Below are 20,168 nucleotides of genomic sequence, written 5' to 3'. Positions count from 1 at the left end.
CTAAGGATTTCTCCTTTCACAAAGAGCTAATGCTCAATCTATAAAATGAACATCCCATCTCCTATCTTTCTTCCTTATTATTAGAGAATAATACCGTATAATAGGAAAAATATTACTTTTTCTTTTATTCTATCGTTTGTTGTTCCAGCTGTCCTTTTTGTTAATTTGTTATATGTATGGGCACACTTGTATCCAAAATGCAGCTTCTAAAACCTGCTCCATTTGCTCACTGTTTTCACTGGCTTGAAATAATGAAAACCTCTTTACATTTAATTTTTTTCTCTAAGACCTATTTATATCTAACATAGGCAACTAATTAACTCATTAATATTCTACCAATCTTGATTTCTCCTTCTCCTTATATCTAACAAAATCTAAATCAAACGCATACTTATGATTTATACATTAAAATAAAGAAAAGAATCAGATGATGATAAATAAAATTGCAATTCGTATTCATTTTCTTAAATATTGGAGGTAGAGAAATGAGGATTAATCACACTTACAGCAATATAGTCTATAACTTCATTGTTTGCAACTACAGATGCTGATATACGTTTTGCCGGCTCAACAACATATTCTGCCCGAGCATTCCTGATAGCTCTAACCTAAAAAAAAAAAAAAAAAAACCGATAAAAAGATATGAACTCACCAAAAATATGACTATGTAAATGAATCATGTTCCAAAGAAATATGAAAAGGATAAGAGAAGAATAAAAAGATATCAACTAACCAAAGCCTGCAAATTTTCAAACTTTTTTATAGAGCTGGTGTCTCTTGGAAGTTGAGTCTCTGGCCAAGGTGATACAATAAGAGCATGTTTCCGGTTAGGGAGTGCCTATTGACAAAAAGAAAAAAAAAACATGATAAAATTTCCATCTTATAATCACTTGAATAAATATTGAGATAGAATACTGCTGAATTTAAGGCAGGTACACAAAGAGAAAGAAAATACGGAGATTGGATGGAATTGCAGGAGTAGAAATTGCTTTCTTTCTTATGCTGAGTCTCCATATAGGCAAAGAATTAGTGAGTACTGCTTCCTAGATACCATATGCATTTAACATATGATACACAAACCCCATGGATACTCTCACAAATATGTTTTCCTTATATTTGCTGAGTGTGTGTTATATCACTATTATCTTTATTTATTAATCAAAAGTTGAGGTAATTAGGAACCAAACTTCTAGCAAACTGAACTTTTACAGAGGAGACTTTTGCTCCAGAGGCAAAAATGAATACAGTCAGGAGGTTAAAAATGCCTTCTTGAATGGAAGCTTGGAGGAAGAAGTGTACACAGAGATTCCACCTGGTTATGGTGTCACTGATTAAGGGAAAAAGGTGTGTAGACTTAAGTATAGTCTGAAACAGTCACCTCGTGTTTGATTTGGAAGTTGAAGTTTTTCCTTGGGATAGAGGTTGCTTACTCTAGACCGGGAATCTTTATTTCTCAAAGGAAATACATCCTTGATCTCCTCTAAGAGACTGGTAAGTTGGATTGTAAGACCACTAGAGTGCCAATAGAGCAAAATCATAAGATTGGGAATGATGAGAAAAGCCCAAGGGTGGAGAAGACACAATATCAAAGATTTGTGGGAAAGCTCATCTACCTATCACACATTAAGCCAGACATAGCCTATGCAGTTAGTGTGGTTAGCCAATTCATCCATTATCCAAGAGAAAGACACTTGCAAGCAGTAAATAGAATTATTCAGTACTTAAAAGCCTCTCCAAGGAAAGAATAGCTATTCTACATTCTCTATTTAATAGGACAAATTTGATATCTTTTGGAAATTTGATTTGTATCACTTTAATTACCTATTATTTATTTCCTTAATTAGGTTGTAAATAGTCTATACATTTATACTATAATCTCATTTGTAGAGATACTCAGAAATTGCATTCCAACTTTTGCTTTCAACTTTTATGTGACAATCAATTTGCTTTTCATATTAGCTCAAATCTTGTCTATCTCATTAAATGACCAAACATATTGAGATTGATTGTCATTTTAATTGAGAAAATATTGTATCTAGAGATATAAAGAATGAGTTTTTTAATTCGAAATAGATGTTTTTAGTAAATTATTACGGGAACGTAGAATTGATTATATTTGTAACAAGTTTGGTACATTTATATGCACCAACTTGAGTGAGAGTGTTAGACGTAAGGAGCTTACTCATATCTCTATTTTTTTCTTATTTATAAATGCATAACCCTATGTCCTCAATACACAATTAGGGGATTCAACTAATGCATCAACTTTACCTGCCACAACTCCTCAGTTACAAATGGCATGAAAGGATGCAAAACTTTGAGTATGTTCTCAAAAGTATATAACAGAACAGCCTGTGCCACTGAAGCAACAGAGTTGTCTCCAACTCCAGAGTGGTAAAGACGCCCTTTACTAGCCTCAATGTACCTAAAAGATCAAAGAGCATTATTACTCAAAATTAATACAAAGACCCACAACTATGACCAATAGAAACAAAAATACATAGTACTACTAGTATGAAAGCAACATACCAATCAGCAAAATCAGCCCAAAAGAAGTCATATGTTTCTCGTCCCACTTCTCCAAAGTAAAATTTGTCATAGCTTGCAGTGACAGATTCAATGAGCAAGTGAAGTTTTGACACCTAAAAATTGAATCAAGATTATCACAACCAAGCAACATTATCAACATATAAAATGTAAAAACAAAACCTCCTTACCACCCAACACTCAGGTAAAGGAAGATTAACCACAGTGCCTTCATTGTCAAACTGAACACAACAAAAAAGAGTCCTAGTAAGACAATATGTTGAGTGTTAAGTAAACATCACCAAACTAGAAGTAACTGCAATACCAATATAAATAAACATCTTGTATTAAAATGATAAGTGTCACGCAAACTATTTATCATACTAACTGTGGTAATTTATGATTTGCTTTGCTTTCACACGCCTAGAGAGCTACTTATATTCATGTTGAGAGTCAATGAAGATTTGTTTGGGATTTGATTTAGTATTATTCTTACAACATTACCCTTTTTATCTTTTCATTTAATGTTAGGTTGTATCATAATCAAGGGATTCTCTCCTTTTGTTTATATAAATAAAGGGCTTGAAGACAATTCTTATTCAAGCTTTTCAGCAACAAGTATAATTCTTAAGCTAGCCACACCAAACTTGTTCCAGATTAGAAGGGAAGCCATTCTTAGATCCAAGAATACCAAACACTCCTGAAAAAGCTGAATTACCTTACCATTACTAGACTTGACATATCATTTGCAATAAGGTTCATGAGTTAATTACTTAATTCTAAATTCAAATATAGTTCTAATTTTAAGAAGGGGACTTTAAGCCTAACTCAACCTTACAAAACCGGTTTGTGATGTGAGGTTTGCACCCATTTATATACCATGAATTAACCTTATCTCTAGTCAATGTGGGTCTCCAATACACTCCCCTCACTCTAAGATCCGCTAACTCGTGCATGAAACTATATATTCATGGATATTTCGATAATGACCCGATAGTGGGTGGCACGATAAGTCCAACAAATTCTCGCTAGGATAAGCTATAAATGACTATGATACCATATTTAAAAGTGGACTTTAAGCCTAACTCAATCTTACAAAACCGGCTTCTAAGGAGAGGTTTGCACCCATTTATATACTATGAATTGACCTTATCTCTAGTCAATATGGAATCTCTAACAGTGATACTGTGGTTGAATCCTAAGGTACAGAAAAGAGTCTCCTCACACAGTGGCACCATGACCGATTGAATGAGATTCGACCAAAATTTGCAGAGTTTTGTGATATTTGATTTAACATTACTCTTACAATATCATTACCTTTATATTTTCATTTAACATTAGATTGCAACATCCCTATAATCAAGGGATTCTCTCCCTTTGTATTGATTTATGATTTATATAAATGAAGGGTTTGATGATTGTTTTTCCAAAAGGTTTCTAGCAACCTATTCTAGTTCTTAAGTATTCACTTCACGGTTTTCAAAAGATATACACCATTACTTGAACTATGTAAGGAAAGAAAGAATCATTTTATTGATAACAATCACACTAATTACATTTTCATCATTCCTATTTGAAATACTCAAATTCTTTAAAATAAGGAAATAAAAAGTATTTGAACTAAATTGAAAAATTCTATAGATATTTTTCCTAATCACTATGGATATATTATAATTTGTTGTTTACAACACTCTCCCTCAAGTCGTTAAATGAATATCAATCATTCTCAACTTGCCTACAAGATCATGAAATTTTCCTTAAGGAAACTCTTTAGTGTAAATGTTTGCTATTCTAATAATCTAGTATTTACAATATCATTTAAGTCTTGCTTTGTTCGAAGCTAGGAAACAATTCTTATGTCTACTTCCAAGAGGACCACAAGTTTCCCTTGTACCCTTATGATATCTACGCATCTTTTTTTCCCACATAAGTTTTTAGCATGCAAGATAATGTTGCTCGGTATAACTATAACTTTTTTCGCAACTTAAACAATACGAAATTCCTAAAGTGCTTTTGAGCAAAACTTTTAATCCACAATTCACATTAGTTATTCAGGTTTTCTTCTTGGTATGGATATCAGAAGGTTTGTCATAGGTCACACATCTTTTATTTGGCCATGGTGCTTAATAAATTAATTACCAATGGCATTTTTCAAGTTTGTAAGATCCATCAGACTTTTTCCTTAATGTGTGTAACATAGTAGTGAAAGCTCGAAACCCAGCAGACTCCTTGTCAAATTCCTTATTAAAAAATTTTGTTGAATGTTGGGTGTCCAAGGTCTCTGATTCAATTCTTAATTTTAGGTAGAAGAGGCTAACTTTTGTTACAATGTTCAACATATGCAAAAGTTTGATGCAACTAGTTGATTTTACATTCATTTTTCTCTTTTTTTTTGTGCTTTGGAGTATTCCTTATCTTCCTTTCCCTTTGTAATTTTCTCCCCATCTTAATTTCTTTTATCTAAAAAGAAAAAAAGTTGAACATAAGATTTTGATAAAAAGTAATGAAATAAGAAAGAGGGAATTTACAAAGTGCTAAATGGGGTGCATTCCTTCTAAACATGTACAAGTCATTAAAAAGAGGGGAGAGGGGTAACTGTCCCTACCTTATAAGACAATATTTTTTCCCAAGCAGAAGCATCATTCTCATTAGGCAGGTTCTGCAATATAAATTTGCCAGCATTCCACAATTTGTTTGTGAAGGCTTTGTTGGAGGTCAACCGCTCAGTCGACAAATTAAGGTCCTAGAAGAGAAAAACAGCATCCAGTCTGCATCTAAGATAGTCAAATTTTTCAGGGAATAAACAATGGTTTACAATTAGAATACAGCAAAAGAAACCTGGCCAGCTGTGCCTAAAGCTAGTGTGAAACGTAAAGCATCTGTCCCAAATTCTTTGATAGTGTCAAGGGGGTCCACTACATTTCCCAATGTTTTAGACATTTTTCTGCCCTGAAAATAATACAATCGTTACCTAATCAGTTTATACACATGCATAGGTTAGAAGCAGTGTAAATCACCAATACAAGTACAAGCCCTAAATCAAAAAATGTAAAAGCTAAATTTTTTTATACACCTTAAATTTCATAAGTTCAAAACCCATCTATGTTTACAGAATGATTTAGTAGAAAATATTTAAAAGACCTAACACTTACATAACTGAGTATGTCACTAGTTATGTTCTTTGAAAAAAAAATAAGAATTATCAATTTCTAATTTTTCATACTCTAATAGACTTTCTAGCTATCGCATGGGCTAGATTTCTATATTAGAATAATACATAGATATGATGATATGCAATTAAGAAAGGTTTGTATGCTTGGGCTTCCTTATTTTACTTCCAAATGCAGTTAAGAAAGTAATAATTTCCAACTTATATATTGTTGCATAATCAGGAGAATTATTCCATAATTAAGTGCAGATTTCGTTCTCTATTTATTAGGATAAATTTAATATCTTTTAGTGATTTGATTTGATTTGTATAGTTTTAATTACCTATTATTTCTTTCCTTAATTAGGTCGTAAATAGTCTATAAATTCAGACTGTAATCACAATTGTAAATATATCTCAGAAATACATTTCATCTATTTCTTTCAACTTGGTATTAGAGCTCTCGATCTGGAAGACTCTACTTCTGTAATTATTTTCCTTTTTTGGGGAAGCCTTCTGGAAAGCTTGAGTTGAAAGAAATAGATGAAATGTATTTCTGATGTATCTTACAAATGTGATTACAGTCTCTATTTATAAATTCTTTTATAACCTAATTCAGGAAAGAAATAATAATGAAAGCCAGAAATAATGGGTGTTTAAACCTGTACAAATAAAATAAAATCAAATCCCTAACAAATCTGTCCTAATAAATATAGAATGGAATCTGCACTTAATTACAGCATAATTCTCCTGATTATGGAACAACTTGTTCCAAAATGCATGGTGTTCTGCAATGTTATGGAATTGCTCAAGCAATTGTAGGGTGGAAAAAGTTTGAACCTAAAATACATGTATAACTTGAAATCACCTGTGAATCCCTGATGAGTCCATGCAAATAAACATAAGAAAATGGAACCTTTCCGGTGAATTCAATCCCCATCATCACCATTCTTGCCACCCAAAAGAACAATATGTCATGCCTGTCAATATGTAAAAAGTAGCATCACTTCACAAAATTACACAAGGAAATAAATAGTAGGGAAATAGACTATAGATTTAATTATGCTTTTAGACCTTGAAATTTGGAGTAATTTTGTTTTGGTTCAAATTTTAAAAAAATAAAATTAATCCCTAAGCACTAACAATTTTACAAACCCTAAATCTTAAAAATCCTAAAAATGTTATTTTAGTCTTCCAAATCTTTTGTCTAGGGACTAAAACCATATATTTTTTCAATTTTAAGGACCTAAAAAGATTCTTTTTAAAATTTTGGGAACCAAAATCATAATTATCATGAATTTCTAAGACAAAAATCATAATTAAATATAAAATGAAGTAGAGTAAAACATTACGCACAAGGTTGTAATAGAAATTTCATACAAGCACGAGTCACTATTGTAAATAGAGGATTATTATAATTCATATATTCTGAAAATCTCCTTAGTAATTAGGAGAACAATATCTTAACAATTTTCCTATTCATTAAAGCATACTTTTGTTTCCTATTTAGAGAGTTTAATTGATATTGTTGAATGTAACGGGCTTAGCCCATAGCTTATATTGTTCTGTTATTATTTTCATCTATAAATAAACACCCCTATGAGTGTATTTTCTTCATTCTTAATAGTTACAAATGGAGGTGACGAGGATGTAAGTGAAGTGATTGTAATCAATAAAATAATTATTTACTTTTTTATATAGTTCAAGTTGGTATTTGAGCTCTCGACCTTGAGATCTCTATTTCCACTTCCACATCAACATCCCCCACCGCCACTGTCCATTCTGCCACTATTGCCATTTGACGTCAATGGTGGACCATAAAGGTATGCCCCAAACCGGTGAGTCACTACATGCTGTCATGTGTTACAGGACAAAACCTTATAGCTAGTCACTCTGTTTTTTCTGCTTTTTTGTTGAACAGTTGTAGTTTTCTATGTTAAAAAGGATGTTGTAAGGTTGTTTTTTAGATCATACTCAATTTGTAATTCCTTGTATCTTTCTCATAATTCAATACATTCAGATTGGCATTCCCTCTTCTTCCTAGAATTGTTTGTCTACATCATCATGCACCACCACTAGTATCAACTTGTGTAGCCAACACGTCTTGACTCAACAAGGATCAAATTCGTGATCATTGACTCTCAAGACCAAATGTTTGTGGTGATATTTATTCCTTTGAATCTTAATGATCTTCCAAATGTAGTGGGCCCCTATCAGTTTGATGGCCGCGACTATATGTAGTGGATTCAGTACATTTGGAGGATTTTGAAGGGACAGTAAGGATAAAACCACATTGATGGTGGAAGGATAAGGTCAAATGACTCTAAATTTTGTGTATTATGGATAATGAAGATTTAGTGATCATTACCTTGATGTGGCATTCCTTTTTCCTAAGAAAAGTCGAAACTATATTCCTCTACTAAAGAGAAATGGATGACTTAAATAACCCTTTTCCATGAAGAAGGATTTTAGTGGGAATAGGGTGTTTAACACTAACATACTTCTCTCTTTATATCGAAATATCATGGAACTTTAATGTGTTGTGAATCAAACTAGATTCATACCAAATTTGAAGATTTGCAAAACAAATGCAATACCTATAATATATATAAGGTCTGCCACATCCTTATGACCATTGCAATACCTAGATTATAATAAGGTCTGCCTCGCTAGTTTTTCCGAAGTGCTTTTATGAGAAGAAAAATGAAATAAACTTCTTCATAAGCTAAAATCCAGGTAGTCAAAACCTTACTCAAGTATAGATCATAAATCATGAGATCGTAAGACAGAAAGTAAGATCCTCCAAAAACTTATGGAATTCATATATGCACACAAAATCATTATATCTAACTTGAAACTCATAATTGAGTAAGATTGGAAATGGGGTGTGTGCGGTTATGTAATTGGGCTTTGAAGCAATAAAAACTCGGGCTTATGTTTCAGGTTATAAAATTGCATCATGTAACCCAACCCAATAAAATAAATGGAGGAAAGCCACAAGAGGTTCGTGAGGACCGCCACGTGGAATGTTGCTCCCACGGAAGTTGCGATCTAAAATGGCAATCTGATGCAAGAAACCAAAATCATGTCCTTGATGCAATGCAAGATTACATACCGAGAGGGAGATTGTTGACACATGATCTTAAGCTCAAGATGCAAATTTGATTACCTTAAAATTAGATTATGTATAGTTAAAAATAATCTTTTAGAGTAATTAAAACTATCTTATGCATAAATACTTAGCCCAGCTGCAAGATAGTATTTATTGCATAATAGCCGGTTTCCAGGCTAAATTGTATCATCACTATATTCTGCAGAGGGGAACACACTGTTTGTTCTTCAATTTTTCTGAGTCTAATAAAATCTTTACTGTCATTAAGAATCAGAAGCACATACCCAGTTTCAAGCATTGTAGTAGGATAGAATCGCTTAAAATCCTCTGCACATATATCTGGCCATCCAAGGGTACTAAAAGGCCAAAGCGCGCTGATAAAATGAGTTTATAGTCAGTTCAAACAATTGACAGAAAAATCACAAGAAATCAACGTCCAGTAAAATCAGGTTTAAGATTTGCCCAAAAGTAAGATAAAATAAAAATAAATTCATCAAACGATTTGAGCAACTACAACACAATTAGCTAACACATGATAGCTTAGAAAATTGGAACTCAAAGGAAAAAATACCAAGCGAAATGCTTCATAGAAGACCAATGATTGTCATGATGAAAAATCTCAAAGAACATAAAAAATATTATTTATTTTATACTTTAATATCTAGGTTATGAGTGCCTATATAAAAAATCCTTCCAAAAGTTTTCAGTAATTCTTCCAAAAAGAAACAGAGCATTTGTTTTTTCACCCGTTTCAAAGTCTGTAATCTCATGAGCACAAGTAATGTCCAACTTCAAAGCTTAGAACAGACCACATGAATACATAATTCTAGAACAACTTTACCCCAAAAGGAAAAATTTACAAAGACATGAAGATATTTTTAATAATATACAAACATGAAAAGAAAAGTTTACAAAGAGATGGGAGCATATTTGGAATAAACAAAGAAAAAGAAGAAATAAAAGGTGCAAAGATGCGCAATCCCTCAACATGGATATTTAGAAACACCATTAAAAACATTACTGAAATTACTAAAGAGGAAATAGGGAACACGCTGTTTGAAATTTGTTATATGGAGAAAAGAGGAAATGGGGGAGATCTTATGGAGAATTTGGAAATAGAAATGGAAGTCCATAGTGTCATGCTCTAACTATGTGAGAGTATTTTGCTCTCTTTTTTCCTGTGCCTTTTATCTTTTCTGCACTCTATTTCTGTTTGTTGCTTTTTTTCTTATCAGAAAAATTGCCATTTCCAAAGAAGGAATGAAGAAAGAGAGGACTCCGTAGACTGAAGCTATCTGTAATTGGTGAGGAAATGGAAAAAATTCAATGCATGTGGTGTGTGTGTGAGTGTGGGGGAGAGGATAAAAGGCACAAATATGGAGCACAAAAAAGAACAAAGAGGAAAATACAAAAGAAATGTGAGAATCTATCTACCAAGTACAGGACAAAACATGTTTAGCAGCATAAATAAAAAATGGCATGCCATACAGTCAATCCCAACACATTATATACTGCTAAATGGATGCCTAGATACATTTACAAACACAAGTTAGATACATGACAGCATTCTCATTTCTACTATGTACAAAAAGAAAGTCACGCAGATGCATCTAAAATTGAAAGAGAAATATGAAATAAACTACCTAGAAAACCAAGTATCAAGAACATCAGGATCTTGATATATTTCTACATCCTTCCCATATCTCTTGTTAGCTTTCTCAAGTGCTTCCTTAGCATTTCTAGCAACTATATATTCCTCTTCATTGTCTTTTCCAGCAATGTACCATACAGGTATCCTGTGTCCCCACCATAGTTGTCTGCTTATACACCAATCCTTAATGTTGGAGAGCCAATGGTTGTAAATCTGCCATGAACATAATTACTCTGTATTATTTATTTGTTCAGAAACAATTTATAACAAGACAAAGTACACAGGGAAGAGGGTATAGTACTGTCTAAATTGTAATACCAAAATGAAAGAGGTGCACAAGAGGGAATGAGGCTAGACATAAATCTGAGTGGCTGGTTGACATCAAAGAAAACCGCTATTGTCAAGGCTAAACCTTGGTTTAGATATAAGTGTCATGAAAAGAGAAGGATCTGTACACAGGGTGAGCATTGGGTTTTGAGCAATTTGATCAGCCTCCGCCAGAACAGCTGGATCATGATCTTCATGTGACAATCATAGGAACAAACAACATGTTACACGAAGCGACACTTATTCTGATAAAACTAGGGCATGGACTGGCCAGTCCATGTGATTAGATGACACAGTGTACCAAGTGTACCAAATTCTCATGCCTGATGAATTTCAGTGAAGGTGGAAACATACATAATCTTATGTGTCAAGGACTATTTCTAAGACTCCACCAAGTCAAAATGCATCTTATCGTTGTTTGAATCCAAGTGAGTTCGGCTGTCTGGCGCAATTGTAAGATTTTGTACACCAATTAATGGAATAGGCTAATTTACCTATCCATGAAATGTCTATTGAAGAGTAAAGTACAGTTAGGAACCAATTTTTTTGCAAAAGAGAAGTAATAAAAGGTTTTTATTGAATAAAATGAAAGGAACAACAAATACGAGAGTCCCCTCTCCTCCAAGAATTCTTTCTTGTAGTCCTAATATCACCATCTTCCCATTTCCTTTCTCCTGTCCATTAAATAGATTGGGCAACGCAAGATAGAAATTAGTGGGTTGAGTCAGATTACTCCTTTAGTTTTTTTACTCCTCTCTTGCTATTTCGGATTGTTGGTCCTCCCATTAAGTCCAACATCTTTTTTTTCTTATTTGAAACATAATATAAAATATAATCAACTAGAATAATGATAAAAGTATAATAGCATTAGAAAAATGTAAAAATCTACTTAAAGATAATATATAATATAATGCACAATGATAATAATAACAATATTATAGTAAAAATGTATAAAAGATATTTGTGCTATTGCATAATCAGGAGAATTATTCTATAATTAAGAGTCGATTTTATTCTCTATTTATTATGATAGATTTGTTAGTAATTTGATTTGATTAGTACGGCTTTAATCACCCATTATTTATTGCTTTCGTTACCTATTATTTCCTTCCTTGATTAGGTTGTAAACAATCTATAAATTGAGCCTGTAATCACATTTATAAATCACATCAGAAATACATTTCATTTATTTCTTTCAACTTGGTGTTAGAGCTCCTGATCTGGGAGACCCTACGCCAGAGAAGAATAATGAGGACAAATACTTCGGGAAACAATATCAGCAACGAAGACAACAAGAACCCGTCTTGGTCGAACAGAAACTTCAATTGTCATCAGCTTCTTCTAGAATAGGTGAAAGACTCTGTTTTATGGAAGGTGACATCCTTGGAAATATAAACTTTACGACTCTGAGGATTATAACATGTGTACCCCTTTTTGTGAGGGGCATAACCGACGAATACACATTTGATGGTTCGAAGATCTAACATACCCCGATAAGGACTATGAACATGGACAAAAGCAGGACAACCAAAGACACGAGTCTGCAGACTAGTCATAATAGGAATAGAAGGATAGAATACGGTCATAAGTTGAACAAGGCTAATACCCTCTAGAACTTGAGAAGGTAATCTATTGATCAAATAAGTGGCAGGGTCGAACAACAACTTCAATTGTCCGAACCGGAGGTAAGAACTCATACCTGTGAGACTCTTGAGGACACCTTAAATGAAACTAACCTAGATGATATACCTATTGCCTTGAGAAAAGAAAAAAGATCTTGTGCCACATATCCTATATCCCAATTTGTGTCTACAGAAAAACTTTGTATGTAGCACCAGAGTTTTTTTCAGCTATTGATTCTATCAGAATCCCTACATTAGTACAAGAAGCCTTAAAAGATAAGAATTTGTTCGAGCCATGAATGAAGAAATGAGGGCATTAGTAAAGAATGAGACTTGTGAGATTGTAGAGAGACCAAAGGATAGGAAGGCAGTGGGTTGTTGGTGGATATACATGGTTAAGTATTAGTCTAATGAAACATTGAATCAATATAAGGCATGGTTGGTTACAAAAGGGTACACTCAAACCTATGGGATCAATTATGACGATACTTTTGCTCCAGTGGCAAAAATGAGTACAGTCATAATTATTCTCTCCTTGGCAGCGCACTTTGGTTGGGAGATGCATCAATTTGATGTTAAGAATGCCTTCTTACATGGAAGCTTGGAGGAAGAAGTATACATGGAGATTCCACCTGGTTATGATGCTATCAATGAAGGGGATAAGGTGTGCAGACTTAAGAAGGCCTTATATGGTCTTATACAGTCACCTAGTGTTTGGTGTGGAAGGTTTACTCAAGCTATGGTTTCTTTGGGGTAGCAACAAAGCTAAGGTGACCATACTCTGTTTATAAAACATTCTCAGAATGGTAAACTCACTCTACTTTTGGTCTATGTAGATGATATGATTATTACAGATGATGATGAGATTGAAAAACAAAATTTAAGGGAGAGACTAGCTGCTCAATTGAGATGAAGGATCTTGGGAAGCTGAAGTACTTCATTGGAATATAGGTTGCTAACTCGAGACAGGGCATCTTTATTTCTCAAAGGAAATACATCCTTGATCTTCTCAGTGAGACTGGTAAGTTGGGTTGTAAGACCACAGGAGTGCCAATAGAGCAAAATCATAGGATTGGGAATGATGAGGAAAATTTAAAGGTGGAGAAGACACAATATCAAAGACTTGTGGGAAAACTTATCTATATATCACACACTAGGCCACATATAGCCTATTAGTTAGTGTGGTTAGCCAATTTATGCATGATCCAAGAGAAAGACACGTGCAGGCAGTAAATAGAATTATTCAGTACTTAAAAGCCTCTCCAGAAAAGGATTGCTATTCAAAAAATGGAGAAACTTATCCATGAAAGTATATACTGATGCAGATTATGCAAGATCAATTGTTGATAGGAGATCCACCACAGGCAATTGCATGTTCTTGGTTGAAATTTGGTGACATGGAGGAGCAAGAAACAAAATGTAGTTGCAAGATCAAATGCAGAGGCGGAATTTAGAGTCATGGCTCAAGGGGTTTGTGAACTATTATGAATGAAGATCATGCTTGATGACCTCAAAATAAAATATGAAGCTCCTTTGGGTTTGGTGTGTGATAACAAGTCCGCCATCAATATTGCACACAATCCAGATCAACATGATCGAACAAAGCATGTAGAGATAGACCGACATTTCATTGAGAAGTTGGATAATGGTCTTATAGCCATCGAGTACATCCCTTCAAAACTCCAATTGGCAGATATGTTTACTAAGGGACTTCCCACAAAACAGTTCAATGATCTTACTAGCAAGCTGGGAATGATAGATATACATTCACTAGCTTGAGGGGGAATGTTGCATAATTAGGAGAATTATTTCGTAATTAAGTGCAGATTTCATTTTCTATTTATTAGGACAAATTTGATATTCTTTAGTGATTTGATTTGATGTGTATAGCTTTAATTACCTATTATTTCTTTTCTTAATTAGTTTTTAAATAATCTATAAATTCATATTGTAATCTCAATTGTAAACACATCTCAGAAATACAATCTATCCTAATTGATGTGGGATCTCCAACACAATACTCACCGAGGAATGAACATCTTAAACATGGGATTATATATTTATGGGTGGTTTAATAGAAACTGAATAGCAGTGAGACAATAGCACCAAAAAAATTGACTTAGGATAGCTATGAATGATTTTGATACCATTGTAGTAAGTAGTTCACGCTTAACTCAATCGTACAAAATTGGCTTTAACATGAGGATTGCACCACACTAATATATTATAACCTAACCTTATTCCTAGTAGATGTGGGATTCCGAACACACCTCTCACACCGAGGAATGAACATTTTGAGCATGAAAAAACCCAATATCAAAGATTGGTAGGAAAACTTATTTGTTTATCACACACAAGACTAGACATTGCTTACATAGTCAGTGTAGTAAGTCAGTTTATGCATGATCCTAGAAAAAGAGATATGCAAGCAATTCACAAAATTCTTCAGTTCTTGAAGTCAACCCCAAGAAAGGGGTTATTCTTAAGGATAAGAGTCATTTTTATACTGATGCAAACTATGCAGGTTATGTTATTGATAGAAAACCTACATCGTATTGTATGTTTCTTGGAGAAAATCTAGTGACTTGGAGAAGCAAAAATCAGGATAGAGTATCTTGTTCTAGTGCAGAAGCTTAGATACCATACTAGGAAGTGAGTTTATACCCAACTCATCCTCACAAAACCAACTTGTAAGGTGAAGTTTGTTGCCACTCATATACTATATATTGACCTTATCTCTAGTCAATGTGGGATTCAAACACAACCCTCCACGCCAGGGAATGGACATCTAATGCGTGGAACTAGATATTCGTGGGTGGTCGAACACTGGACCGAGAAGTAGCATGATATGCCCAACAAACCTTGCTAGGGTAGACTCTAATACCAACTTGAAAACTATAGAATTATTTTATTGATATTAATCACACCAATTACATTCTCATCATCTTTATTTCTCTATTGAGAATGCACTGAAATAAATATGAAGATTCTAAAAATATTGTTTCCTACTAAGGAGAGATATCGAGAATATTTTTTATCCTAATAGTTTGTTATTTACAATAGGAACATTTTTATTTATTCTCATATCTTATCTTCATTATAAAAGTATATCAAATCTCTCTTTATTGCATAGATTGTGTTTTCTAGATATTACTAAAACACTTGTATTATAAACAAAACACATGGTTTCAGCTCTATGTATCTCTCTTCTCTATAGTTTAACATCCAAAAACAATGAATGAGCAAACCTTCTCAAATCTTTCTGGAACTATAATCAGTTCTCTCTTTTCAACTGCTTGAAGTGCTTTCTCAGCAAGAGGCTCCATACTCACAAACCACTGCTTACTAACAAGTGGCTCTATCACCTAATTCAACAATGAAAAAAGTTCCCAATTAGAAAACTTAAACAAGAAACAAATAAGAGAAAATACAATGCAAATTATCAACTAAGAGCATGCTTTCTTACTTCTCCACCGCGTTGAGATCTGGGAACTCGTAATGTGTGGGGTTCCTTTTTCACAGCTAATCCTGTCTCCTCAAGCTCTGCCCATAACTTTTTCCGACCCTCAAAACGATCAAGGCCACTAGTAGTATTATAAACATGATTTCCATGTTAGTCAAAACAACTTATGGTAAATAATAACTTCAAGATAATAGCTCTTGGAATACCTGTACAACCCAGTAACATCATTTAGTGTTCCATCCTTATTCATCACATTAAGAATAGGAAGACCAAGTTTTCGAGCAAGCAAATAGTCATCGTGGTCATGTCCTGGACTAATTTTCAACACTCCAGTTCCAAAATCTTTATCAACATGCTGAGACACAATATCAATCAATATAGATTAATAATGACATGGATTTTACATTAGTATTGTCCCTAAAATATTGTTGGTTGCAAAATCATTTATGGCAAAAAAAGCCATATTTAGAAATTATATGAAAAATATTAAAGTTGTAACAAGAAAATATTATTCACAAAATACAAGTTAGAATTGAAAAGTAGCTATTAGAACACAAACTGTTATCAGGTTGCGATTGTACTAGTTGTATTAGAACAAACAATAATGAAGCACTAAAAGAATAATTTAAAACTTCTTTGGTTGAACAAATTACAACTTTTATACCTTATTATCAATGATAGGAACATGACGGCCAAATGTTTGAGGTACAATTGCCATCATACCAATATACTTGGAATATCGATCATCCTGCAATTTAGTGCAAACTACAAGATTTTAGGATTAGAAAGGACAAAATTATAAACATTACTTTTTATGCAAGTTGTACAAAGAAATTAGATTATAAGTTAGGGTATTGAATATACTTCTTTTTTCAACATATTAAAAATTAAAATCCCCTGGTTTCAATTAATCCATTAAATGGGGGAATTGGAATTTGATGTATCCTATTAGAATAACCACATGAAGTTCATGCATCACATTAATGCATTTAGTATTGATATGTATTAGTGTATAGAGTGATACTCTTTATAATTTTCTTCATTTATTAAGTTTTGGTTTGCATCTTGTTATTGTAAGAATATATGATCGATATTCATATGAATGAATCCTTGTGTATTTGAGCACAACCAAGGACCACATTATTATATAGATTGTACAATATATAACAAAGAGATGCACCTCGAACCATAAATTGAAAATACATTTAACACTCCCCCTCAAGCTGATGCATATAAATCATATAAACCAAGTTTGTTACAAATATAATCAATTTTAGGACCTTGCAATGATTTGGTGAAGACATCTACCAACTAATCATAGGGATTAACAAATTGAGTAGTAATGTCTCCATATATAATCTTTTCATGAATAAAGTGACAATTTATTTTAATAGGTTTAGTCTTCTCATGAACTATTTGAATGTTGTGTCTAATGTAGACCACAAAGTATGTATTTATACCAATTTACAGAATCAAATACAATAAATTCAAGCCTAATAATCAAGGATCAATGATCCTAATTTCCTAGAATCTATAACCGCTAATGACTATCAAATTTGTAACAGCTAATGACTAAAGACATTATAATAGAGACAATATGAAGGGCAACTTGATTATCACAAATGAGAGACATTTGCGTAACGTCTCCAAATCTCAATTCTTTATGTTGTTTGAGCCAAATAAGTTCACAAGTGGCAGAAACCATAACTCTATATTCTGCTTCTACACTAAATCTTGCTACCACATTCAATGTTTTGCTTTTCCAAGATATTAAGTTGTTACCAATAAGACATAATATTCAAAAGTGGATCTAAGTATCCCACACCGCTACCGCAAGTATGGTTATTGTTCATACAATAAACCTTTTCTTGGATTCCTTTAATGTACTTAAGGATGTAAAATGAAAGCTTTCTAATAACCTACACATGGAGAATTCAGAATTTGACTTACCACACTGATTGCAAAAGAGATGTCAAGATGAGTGGCCAATGAGAAGACTCCCTCTCAGCAACAAATTCAGGAGGTTGCCCCATATAAATTTCCTTCGAAAAATCACCATGTAGGAAGGCATTGTTGAAATCTGTTAGATATTATTAGATATTATTAAATATTGTTAGATATTATATATATTGTTAGATAATTTTATTTATGTAAAGGGCTTAGCCTATATTTTTTTGTATGTTTTTATCTATACAAACATAACCCCTATGTGTACAATATACATAAGGGAATTTATCTTATTTTTCTTTTTCTTTATTTTTAATATGGTATCAGAGGATTCAATTTTTTTGTGAACCCATTGTTCATCAGTGTTTTCTAGCAGCCGCCCCACCACCTCCTCGTCGCAGCCGCCGCAAGAATCTTGTCGGAGCTGCCGTCGAAGACTTGATAGAGCCGCCGTTGGAGATGATTTTTCCGTCGCAATTGTCATCATTGCCACCAATTGATAAGCGACATGATCTGCCCTTGTCATCTATGGTTTCTTCCACTGCCACCACACAAACGTCTATTGTGGGTCCTTCTTCATATGATACATCAAGACAGCATGCTATTTTCAATGAATTTCTCAAATGGTATGAGGATCATCAGATCTTTAGTTCTACTCCTTCTGTTGCACTCACATGTACATCTTTTGCTGGCCTCACTCACTCTACTTCTCTTGGCCCTTGTGTTTTAGACTCAAGTGTCATAGATCATATAATTGTTAATAAATATTTTTTCTCTTCCCTGTCTACTACGGGTATCACTTACCATGGATAATAGATCTAGGGTCTCATTGCATGGTCTTGGTACCATTAATTTTTTTCCTTCTTTAACTATTGATAATGTTCTTTATGTCCCTGGTCTCCATTTAGCTTATTATCCATTAGTCGTCTCACTCGTTCCCTTGATTGTATTATTTCTTTTACCAAAGATTCAGTTTATTTATAGGACCGAAGTTCAAGATGGATAAATGGCACCGAATGTGAGTCTCATGGTCTTTATCACCTACAGACTTCAGCACATGTTGGTACGATTATAGATTCTTCATCTCTCATTCATGCTCGGTTGGGTCATCCTAGTATTGCCAAAATGTGGCAGCTAGTTCCAAGTTTGTCTAATTCATGAAGTTTAACGTGTGAGTCGTGTCAGTTAGGAAAACACATTCGTGGTTCTTTTCCTAGTAGTGTCTCACAATGTGTTCCATTCCCCTTTTCCTTAGTTCACTCTAACATTTGGGGACCAAGTCATATTAAGTCTAATACAGGATTTCAGTATTGTCACTTTTATTAATGATTATTCAAGATGCACTTGGGTGATTTTAATGAAAAATCATTGAGTTGTTTTCTATATTTCAAAACTTTTACAATGAAATTAAAAATCAATTTGAAATTTCTATTCGAATTTTGCATAGTGATAATGGACGTAAGTACCTTTCTCATTCTTTTAAAAAATTTATGGTTTCTCATGATATTCTTTATCAAACTTCATGTGCTTATACACCTCAACAAAATGGGGTGGCTGAGCGCAAGAATAGACATCTTGTTGAAACAACTTATACTCTTTTAATCCATGGTGAGGTTCCTCAGGGCATTTGGGGTGAGGTTGTTCTTAGTGCACGTTATCTCATTAACTACATGTAATCTTCAATATTAGATAACAAAATTCCCCATTCCATTTTATTTTCTCATAACCCTCTCCACCCCTTACCTCCCAAAGTTTTTGGATCCACGTGCTTTGTTCATAATTTTATTCCTAGCCATGATAAATTATCTTCTAGGTCAAACTTTTTAGGGATCACTCAATCACAAAGAGGATATAAATGTTTCTCACCTTTTCTTAACCGTTATTTTATTTCAGCAAATGTCACTTACAGTGACTCTTCCCTTTACTTTATGTCTTCTTCTTCTCCTTTGTATCTCCACCTAATCAAGTTAATATTCATGTTGTTTGAGATCCTCTTGTTGTGCCCAGTGCACTTAAAGATTCACCACCTTCACCAACTCTTCAGGTGTACAGTCGTCGTCAGACTTCCCATCATCAACTAGATGACTCTTATAGTGCCAAAACCACCACCCCCCACTCCCTCCTACTCTGACAGTTGAACCTAATTTTCCCATTGTCATTCATAAAGGTTTACGTACATTATACTAATTTGAGTAACCATAAACTGTCTCAACCTTTTATACTTGTCTTTCGTCTATTTCTTTTGTATCCATTCCAAAATCTGTAGGTGATGCTTTAGCCCATTCTGGTTGCCATCAAGTTTTGCTTGATGAAATGAGTGCAATTCAGAATAATGGAACTTGGGAACTCATTCCTCTACCTTCTCAGAAATT

General features: G+C 33.6%; 1 protein-coding gene across 3 annotated transcripts in view; it reads right to left on the bottom strand.

Moving 5' to 3' along the window:
* The window catches only part of EMB2247 (protein EMBRYO DEFECTIVE 2247), a 37,067-nt gene that overhangs the window by 1,697 nt on the left and 15,202 nt on the right, over nucleotides 1-20,168 (bottom strand). For 2 of the 3 annotated variants that reach the window (XM_068646254.2, XM_068646256.2), the window contains 14 exons: nucleotides 16,514-16,597; nucleotides 16,056-16,204; nucleotides 15,853-15,970; nucleotides 15,635-15,751; nucleotides 10,430-10,650; nucleotides 9,071-9,160; nucleotides 6,543-6,654; nucleotides 5,365-5,475; nucleotides 5,132-5,269; nucleotides 2,718-2,768; nucleotides 2,530-2,642; nucleotides 2,272-2,425; nucleotides 734-838; nucleotides 507-608 (listed from right to left, as the gene is read on the bottom strand). In XM_068646254.2, coding sequence (XP_068502355.2) covers nucleotides 507-608; nucleotides 734-838; nucleotides 2,272-2,425; nucleotides 2,530-2,642; nucleotides 2,718-2,768; nucleotides 5,132-5,269; nucleotides 5,365-5,475; nucleotides 6,543-6,654; nucleotides 9,071-9,160; nucleotides 10,430-10,650; nucleotides 15,635-15,751; nucleotides 15,853-15,970; nucleotides 16,056-16,204; nucleotides 16,514-16,597 — 1,665 coding nt within the window. Of the gene's footprint in view, nucleotides 1-506; nucleotides 609-733; nucleotides 839-2,271; nucleotides 2,426-2,529; nucleotides 2,643-2,717; nucleotides 2,769-5,131; nucleotides 5,270-5,364; nucleotides 5,476-6,542; nucleotides 6,655-9,070; nucleotides 9,161-10,429; nucleotides 10,651-15,634; nucleotides 15,752-15,852; nucleotides 15,971-16,055; nucleotides 16,205-16,513; nucleotides 16,598-17,799; nucleotides 17,930-20,168 lie in introns of those variants that run through there. The other variant, XM_090301171.1, reaches the window with a different exon arrangement.

The sequence above is a fragment of the Phaseolus vulgaris genome, chromosome 4 (genome assembly GCF_051622355.1).
Source record: "Phaseolus vulgaris cultivar YP4 chromosome 4, ASM5162235v1, whole genome shotgun sequence".
Lineage (NCBI taxonomy): Eukaryota > Viridiplantae > Streptophyta > Magnoliopsida > Fabales > Fabaceae > Phaseolus > Phaseolus vulgaris.
This window is presented reverse-complemented; position numbering and strand designations above follow the sequence as displayed.